An 8593-nucleotide genomic window follows, 5' to 3' on the forward strand; every position below is an offset into this window, starting at 1 on the left:
GTGTCAAAAATGCCCCTGAAGTTTCAAAAGTTTCAAAAATGCCCTTAAACTTTCAAAAAAGTACATAAAATATCCCGTTAGTTTTAGATGGAAACCGTTAAAATTTTGTTTCAAAAATACCTCTGAACTTTCAAAATATTTCAAGAATACTCTTAACTTAATAAAAGTTCAAAAATATCTCAACCGTTAGTATTTGAACAAAAACCGTTAATTCTTGGGAACAAAAACGACTTTAAAAAATTTAAAAAAATGCTCCTACCGATCAATTTGTTTGAAGTTTTTTATGTTCGAAAAGAATTAGTTTTCAAATAAATTATATAGATATCCTCATTATTTTTTCATATATGTACTCTCATATTTCTCTTAATTTTCCAATTTTTATCTTGCACCAAGTTTCTCCACAACCAAAACATACCAAAACGCTGCAACGCTGAAGACCCCCTCATGAAGCGTCTCGGAGAGCAAATTGGAAGGAGTGCCTCTTCATGTGTGCGTATCAAATGGAGAGCGTTGTGGCGCCGCAAGGTAGCACTACAATGCTTGCCTAGCAGACTGTCTCTGTGGATGGCGCCGCCCACAAGTGTCGTAGCATTTAAGCAACGTCGTGCCTCCCCTTTCTCGATTTCACTATTTTGTCTCTCGTTGCTTGCTAATTACTCCATTTAAGCCTGAATTGCATCCGAAAACATCCAGACAACTTCTTTTGCTCGATAACCTATCTAAGAATCAAAATAAATATTAAATTCCTAAGAACCAACACAATTTAGGCTGATATTTTTTTAATTTGACTATTTATAGTTTTAATATGTTTCAAGTGGAGATTTTGATTTTGAAATTTTGTAAAATTTTGTGTTATTTTATGTTTTAACTCAAAATTTTTATTTTTATTTTGGTTGTTTAAAAAATTGGTGTAAACTAGGAATTGGAAAATTAAGAGAAATATGGGAGTACACTTATGAGCAAAATGAGAATATCTATATAATTTATTTTAAATTGGTTCTTTTCGAATTTAAGAAAATTTCAAATAAATTGATCACAATGAACATTTTTTTTTTTAAGTCATTTTTGTCACGGAAATTAACGGTTTCTCTTCAAATACTAACGATGGAGGTAATTTTAAATTTTTATTAAGTTAAGGTTATTTTTAAAACATTTTGAAAGTTCAAGGATATTTTTGAAACAAAATTTTAACAATTTTCATCCAAAACATTCAGTAAGGGTTTTTTTTTTAACTATTTTTAAAAGTTTAAGAATATTTTTGAAACTTTTGAAATATTTTTGATACAAAGTGTAAAGTTCCCTGACATTTTTTTTATAATTTAACCTAATTTTTTTTAATTACATCTCGGTAGTCGATCTCGCCTCAAATCGGAAAAAAAGTTGTCTTAACTTTTGAAAATGGAACAATTTCCAAAAAAAAAATCTTATATTCTCCCCACGGCGCACCCTTTCCCCTTCTCTTCGCCATTCCGCCTTTCCCCTGCCCGCCGACCTCAACGCCACTGGCCGAGATCACCGCCACCCAACGACGGTATATATTGCATCATCAGCAGTGATCGAACTCAGGTTTTGCATCCCTTGCTCTTTCATTTTACGTCTTTTTGTTTTGTTTTTTTTCCAGCTTTTAATCGTTTTTCCCCCTTCTTTTGTTCTTGGTCGATTTGATTTGGTTTAGATCTGTTGAGAATTCATGATTTGGAGATGGATTATGACGCCCACCCCCATTTTCCCTACCCTTTTCTAATCTGTTGCGAACGAACAACTTCCTATTCTGATCTTGAAATTAAATTCAATTACGTGTTGCCTTAGAAACCCTAATTTTGGCTATCGCACTCTTCTTCTTTTTCTTCCTGGTTACTCTTAGCGGAATCTCTGGAAGTTGCTTGGCGAATTTATTTTTTCGTATGATATTGTGTCAATTTTATGAAGAATCTGCCTTGTGCATCCAATTATTATTACAGGCACTTATTTCTAAAATTTTATAGCCTGCAGGTGAATTACAATCTTAGTTTCTTAGATTTGGTGATTATGGGAGGTCATGGAGGTTTAAATATTCTTCCCCAAAAGCGATGGAATGTGTATAACTATGAGAACAGAGAGAAAGTACGGCGAGATGAAGAAGCAGCAGCCAAAGAAGAACAGCTTAAACGCGAGCAGGCTAGGAAACGGGACGCTGAGTTTCGTCTCGAGCAGCTTCGTACCGCACGGGGTTTAGCTGCGGTAATTGACACTGCAAAGCCTGTAGAAACAGATCTGAAACCTGGTCACATAAATCTATTTGAAGGCATCAAGATTTTTGACCCAGTCAAGGGTTCAGAAAATGGGGGAGTTGAAGATGGGTCTAAGAGGAAGAGGATGAAGAAGGAAGAAGTCGAAAAAAAGGTCATCACACCTGAAGATGAGAAGTATAAGTTAGGTTATGGTGTTGCTGGAAAAGGAGTCAAATTGCCATGGTACCTTGAGAGGCCCGGCAAGGATGATGCCGAGAGTGACGAAAATGATGGATCTTCGAGAGTAGGGAGTGGAAATGTAAAAAAGGGAGAAAAGAAGACATTGGAAGAATTGAGGGCCGAGCGTCTGAAACGAGAACAGAAGGAGAAGGGAAGGGAGCGTGCTTTAATCGCAGGCCGGAAGAGTGGAACAGCTTCAAGGGAAGGAGATTCATCTTCTAGGAGGTAAGCATATGCTAAGCTAACAACAATTTTCTTGTCATTGTTCTTTACTTTAGAGAGCTCATGTTACATTATTTCTCAAGTCACATAGTATTCAACTTATAATGGGATTCTAGAATCTAGATGATTAGATCATAGGGAGCCTATTTTTTTCGGCAAGCTTCAATTCCACATGAAAACGAACTAAAACTTATGTTACTTACATTTATCAGGTAACTGTTAGATCAGTCAAATTAACATTCACTTTTCTGTAGCTAGCAATTTTGTTGAATCATGTTCTATCACTACATTTCATTCACCTAGCTGCATTTCGGATCATATAGACCCTATTGATGGGTTTTGGACGTGCTAACGTATAAGCATGCTTGGAAGAATAAAGCATCTGCCCTTGCTATGCAGGTGGAAATCCAGAAGATAAAGACGTAGGTTTTCTGGATTATGATATCATCTTGGTTTTAGCTCAGTTTTTGAAGGATGCTGACTTCCGAGTATAATGAGATATCGTTTCAAGTGCAAATCCCATGTGCAAACTCTAAAGAGGATTGCTTTATGTTCAAAGGCCTCCCGAAAAACTTGATACCGTGGCTAAAATTTATGCCTAGTGAAATTTGTAATTTGCAGTTCATTTGGACAAGATTTGTGTACATAGAAGGTAACGTTCATCATTGAGATACCAATGACCATGACCATATCAATTCTTTCTCCCCTCACCTTGGTCGGCTTGTGCAAGATCTTTGTAAAAACATTATGGTTGTAATAGCTCTTTCGGTTGTTACTTGTGATGTTGTCGATGTTCTTGCAAGTCAAAATGTGATCAGAAGAATATGCTCTGTGCCTTCATATTAGTACGAAAAAATGTTCTGTGCCTTCTGAAGAAGGTTATCAAACGCCCCAGCTAAAATGCAGTTTGTTCAAATAACATAATTAAATGGTAAATTATCACCATCAATCATCTTTTGAACTGTTGGTCTGCTAGAGAGAGCTATTCCATAGAAAAAGCTTCGCGGGTGATTTGAGTTAGTGTAAAATATAAACTTCAAATTAGGTGGGGTAGGTTTGATTTGAAAAGATTTCCTTTTTTAACTAACAAGCTGCATTAAGAGAACTTGCACTCAAATTGATATATATGTTCAAGATTAGATGAACACTTTTACACTGGTAACCATCTGTATCTTGACATCGAGCAAATTTGTTAACTAAACACATTTACCTTTCAATTCTTGAATTCATTCTACAAATCGAATCCGAGAAGGAAACACTCACCAAGAACATTAATATCTATTTTTTATGACAACTCTAATCAAGATGCAAACTGGAAGGGAAAACAAAAACTAGAGATAAGAATAACATGTTGAAAATCTTTGTGAAAGAAATGCTGGACAATTGGGGATGTAAAATTATTAAATCAACGGTTTCACAAAATATAACAAGTTGGATGGCAGGAGAGGCGGAGGGAGAAAAAATAGAAAAGGAAAAAAAAAAAAGGAAAGGAAAAAAAAAAAAAAAGAAAAACTCTTTTAAGTTACAGAAAGAGTGTGCTACCTTGCAAATTCAGCAACTACAAATTCTTGAACACCACCTAACAATTTGCTACTTCAACAAATTAAAACTTGCTACAGATCCACCCACTGAACATTAGTAGTTCCCTTTCCTTAGAAATTATAATGATATAAATCCAGTTTGCTGCAAAGAGATTCTCAAGTCTTCTTAATAATATAGCCAAAGAAGATTCCGATCAATCCGACTAATATGACGAACAAGAAGGAGACGCCACCAGCATTTTTCCTGCTATCATGCTTCAAAAGTTCCTGCACAATGCAAACCTAGACTATAAGAAACTAATGTAACCCTGGTATTCTAATAGTCCACGAAAATGAGAATCAAAGTTGAGCGTAATCTTATTTGCAACCGTACAAAGAAAGTTGAATGTTATAGTAAATATTTCATTTGCGTAATAGTCAAAAGGTATTTGCAAGTATATCTCAAAAGTAAAGTTGTTTCCACGTAATTAATATACGAAACTTCTTGAGAAAAATTGCATCTAGTGAAGCTTCAAATCATCCCTCTTCTTACCAATTCCTGACGAAGTTTGTTATTCTGTTGCAAGGCATTATTCTTTTCCTCTGTGAGTTTTGCTATGAGGGCTCTAGCCTGCACGTATTGAGTAGCCATCAATAAGCATCCTGCTAGAAAGAAAGTATAACATCGAATACACAAAAACACACACACATGAACACAAACCATCAGTGCAGTGCTGAATAATTTAAAAACATCTGAGAAGCATGATAAAGGTTTGAGAACATGGCACAAACAGAGAAGAAAAACAACATTTTTGTTTGAAGGAACAAGGAGAACAAGAGATCCAAACGTCATTGGACTTATGAATTACGGACCAAGGTACTTTTCAGGTTTCAACAAAGAATTTTGAAGCAAAGGGAAGGAGTTCCCATATTAAAAGCTGAAAAGAAACTATATCTTGAAAGATTGAAGCAGTTTGTCTATTGTTAAAAGGGGGCAGATACCATGTCCTTAGCTTAGCTTAGGCATCTTTGGGCAAAGAGAGTTACAATTGATTAGTTGTGTAAGAAAATTTAGTTGGGTAGTGATGCCAAGGAACAGAGTTTCTGTGGAATTTGATAACATTCAATGAACAAGCAAACCAAACTGAATGCATAAAACATACTTTAGAGAATCAACTAGTTGCCAGGAAACTTTGGAAAGAGTTCTAATACAAGGCAAGAAGACAAGAATATAGCATCATTCTATCATAGATAAAGCATCGTTTAAGTCAACAGTTTGGAAAGGTTCTCTCCAAGTGGATGATGTATCCTAACCTAAATATTTATTTGGTACTGGAAAAAAGAAAAAAAATATTTAATGGTGACGGTCCTGGCTTGAACTTATGACCTCAAAATATGATCAAAGATCATATATACGCGACAAACCATTATAAGAAATCCATACAAAAAAAATACTCAGCATGTTTAAACAAAATCTCAAAAGTAAATCTTCAAGTATTACAAATATGCAAAGGAAGTTGCATCCATCTGTACGTTAACACTAGGAGGAACTTCTATATCGAAACATAATGCTTTCAGTTAAGATTAGAATGCAATAAAATATGCTGATGTATAGCTAACCAGTTTGAGCAATCTTTGCAAAACAAATACTTCAATCACGTAACAAGTTCACCCAAAACTTCACAGGTGTATGGTCAACTACTTCTGTCCCAAGCAAATTTTATTGTTTACTGCTCAGAGTGACACTCCAATCACAAGGTCATATTAGGAGAAAAATTTAAATACATCAGAAGATATGCACATAAACCAGGCATCAGAATTACAGAAAAGAAAAGAGAGAATCATCCATATATCTGCAGGCATAAAATTTCACACCAATAGCATACCAACGATCATCCTATTTTTTTACCTCTGCAGATTTATCCAGGGGCTCCGACCGTTCAACATATCCCCTTGTAGCCTGCAAACAGAAGGTGAAGGTATGTCAATCAACTGTGCTGAAGAACGAAAAGGAAACAAAGAGAACCCAACTACTCACAGTATTCAAGTCAGCATCATTGAAGTTTCCATTCTCTGAAACGGAACCTCTTGGGGAGGACCCTTCTTCAGAACCTTCTGGTACTGGAGAAGGTGGTTGAGGTGGAGAAACATAAACAACTTTCAATTTGAATTCCTCAACCACATGCCCAGCCTCTTTATTAAACTGCAAACCATACGCCCATAAATAAAAGTAAAATGCTAATACTAACCATAAGCTCAAAACGTTGACACTATATTTACCATTTCTGCGGTAATATCCTTTGCAGTTGCGCCATCAAATGTTTTGACACTCTGAAGGAGGAATTTGTCTTTGCATTGCATATCAGCAGGAGCCTCTTTCTGGGCTTGCATGGTGACTACACAACAAAGTACTCCCTATATCAGTAACCAAAAAAAACTTATTTGAAAATTAAATACTACGAATTACAACAGTTGATATTGGCATTTGTCACCTATAACGTCGCATGTTGACCGTGGCGAGACAATTCCAGTGTTTGGGCGAACACAGTACTTTTTAGGGTTCGTAGTTTTCACCTAGAAAAAGATCAATTTCATGTTAAGCGGACAAAAGACGTAGAAAAAAGTATTCAAATACAAACTAATTGAAAATCGACGAAATTAACAAATTTCACAACGTGATCTGGCGCCAGAAAGATACATCAAGAGAGAAGGTAGGTAAAAATAAGAGAGAAGAAAGTGAAGACGCCAACATTCCAAATCCAGAACAGCTTAATACTACGAGTACCAAAGCCTTTCACAGTAGAAAAAGATCAATTACGCAAATCAAACAAATTGAATCATACCCAAAAGGATTCAAACAGAGAGAAACAAGACACGCACCTTAAATGCAACGCAGCTCTCGGTCTTGTTAGACAATTGAAGGGAACAAGAGATCTGCTTCTTCAATTCGACTAACGAGAAAGAAACAAAGAAAACAAAACAAATTAAGCAGAAATGAAATTAAAACAAAAAACAAAAAAGATCCCTCAAAAGATTACAGATCCACAAGAAGGAAATCAGTCCCTCCTTCCACATCCCAGAAAAGAAAAAAAGATGAACTCACAGGGAAACTTGAGCTCGAGAGGTTCGATGCTGAGGAGTTCTCCCGTACTCATTGTTGAGAAGAGTGAAGCAGGATCAAAAAAAGGGAAGATGAAATCAAAGAGATTATAGAAAAAGAGAATCTGGAAATGAGTTTTGCTTGAGAGCAAGTTTCGCGAACAGATCGAGAAAAGAGAGGAGCAACAATGGCGAACGTGCTGCGGACAGGAGAAGGGAGAAGCAAAACACGTGCCGCACAGACCAAGTAATACTGTTACTAACTCTTTCCCTTTCCTTTCTTTAGCCAATTCTTCATTTTTCATGGGCCTTTGGCCCATTATGCCTCTCCAGCCCATTTTCACTTGGTCCATTGGACTTTTCGTCTTCCTGACCAACTAGAAAAGGTAAAATTACAATTTTAGTCTCAATTCTTAAAAAAAAAAAAAAAAAAAAACAAGAAACTGTTTAAAATAAAAGCACTCATCTTGGTTACATTTTCTCAAAAGTGATTTTACAAAAAAAAAAAAAAAAAAAAAAAAAAGAGTTTAGTTTTCCATTAATTAAAGTGCTTATATTAATTGGTTGTCAAAGTCTCGAAAGTGATTTTTATACCAAAAAAAAAAAATGTTTAGTTTGCCATTAATTAAAGTGTTTATATTAATTGGTTGTCAAAGTTAATTGTTGAAGTTGGTGGACGGAGTTGATAGTTGTAAAGTAGCCGCTAATGGTGATTTTGTCATTGGGTTGGTTGAGGGAGGTGATCATGGGCAACCCATGGGGAAGTGAGGAGCGAAATAGTATGAGGGTGTTTTGGTAATTTTATATATTATGAAAATTAGAGAGATAAATTAACCTTTAAACATTCAATCATCCTTATTCTTCCTTTTTTTTTTTTTTTTTGATAACGTACGAAACAAATCACTGATCTCAAAGATTTATACCAGTTGAGTTGTGTTCATGTTGGTCAAAAATTATTATTTTAATAATTTATTAAAGAATTTCTTTCAAACTAGCTTATTTCACAAACTCAATTTTTTTAAAAGTTATTTTGAGTGGTTGCTAAACATTCCAAAAATATCTTTTTAAAATAAAATATACTTGGAAAATTAAAGCAAACACGTCCTGAATCTATGAACTTCAGAAGTGTTGAATACTTAAACTCTAAAAATTATCTAATGAGTCTTTGAGTTCTTAATTACGTGTCCAATAGTTTCATAAATTAAAATTTGAAAATTTATTAAACATTTTTAACATTTATGATTATATTAAGCACGAAATTGAAAGTTCAAAAACACATTACACACTCTCTAAAAAGCTCAA

At 34.9% G+C, this 8593-nt stretch overlaps 2 protein-coding genes across 3 annotated transcripts; one reads left to right on the forward strand and one right to left on the reverse strand.

Moving 5' to 3' along the window:
- Positions 1-1350: 1350 nt before the first annotated feature.
- LOC120067256 (leukocyte receptor cluster-like protein) lies at positions 1351-3447 on the forward strand. 2 transcript variants are annotated; one of them, XM_039018781.2, is made up of 3 exons: positions 1351-1566; positions 1993-2675; positions 3072-3447. In XM_039018781.2, the coding sequence occupies exons 1-3, from the start codon at positions 1399-1401 to the stop codon at positions 3088-3090; spliced, it is 870 nt and encodes a 289-aa protein (XP_038874709.1). In that variant the 5' UTR covers positions 1351-1398; the 3' UTR covers positions 3091-3447. The 2 variants fall into 2 exon arrangements, with proteins under 2 accessions (XP_038874709.1, XP_038874710.1); XM_039018782.2 differs by having other exon boundaries at positions 1374-1566; positions 1986-2675.
- Positions 3448-4032: 585 nt separating this feature from the next.
- On the reverse strand, positions 4033-7578 carry PVA12 (plant VAP homolog 12). The gene is made up of 8 exons (XM_039018784.2): positions 7296-7578; positions 7073-7143; positions 6685-6766; positions 6473-6588; positions 6231-6395; positions 6102-6152; positions 4746-4823; positions 4033-4480 (listed from the first exon to the last, which is right to left on the reverse strand). The coding sequence occupies exons 1-8, from the start codon at positions 7345-7347 to the stop codon at positions 4370-4372; spliced, it is 726 nt and encodes a 241-aa protein (XP_038874712.1). The 5' UTR covers positions 7348-7578; the 3' UTR covers positions 4033-4369.
- Positions 7579-8593: the final 1015 nt, after the last annotated feature.

Source organism: Benincasa hispida, chromosome 12 (assembly GCF_027475165.1).
Source record: "Benincasa hispida cultivar pf3 chromosome 12, pf3_genome.v1.1, whole genome shotgun sequence".
Lineage (NCBI taxonomy): Eukaryota > Viridiplantae > Streptophyta > Magnoliopsida > Cucurbitales > Cucurbitaceae > Benincasa > Benincasa hispida.

Bases quoted from the DNA above. Each gene is read 5' to 3' on its own strand.
- LOC120067256 (XM_039018781.2), top strand. From the start codon at position 1,399: ATGGAACAATTTCCAAAAAAAAAATCTTATATTCTCCCCACGGCGCAC. The intron at 1,567-1,992 runs GTTTTGCATCCC...TATAGCCTGCAG, and splicing joins TCAGCAGTGATCGAACTCAG to GTGAATTACAATCTTAGTTT.
- PVA12 (XM_039018784.2), bottom strand. From the start codon at position 7,347: ATGAGTACGGGAGAACTCCTCAGCATCGAACCTCTCGAGCTCAAGTTT. The intron at 6,767-7,072 runs GTGCGTGTCTTG...ATCTTTTTCTAG, and splicing joins AGAGCTGCGTTGCATTTAAG to GTGAAAACTACGAACCCTAA. The intron at 6,396-6,472 runs GTAAATATAGTG...TATGGTTTGCAG, and splicing joins AGGATATTACCGCAGAAATG to TTTAATAAAGAGGCTGGGCA.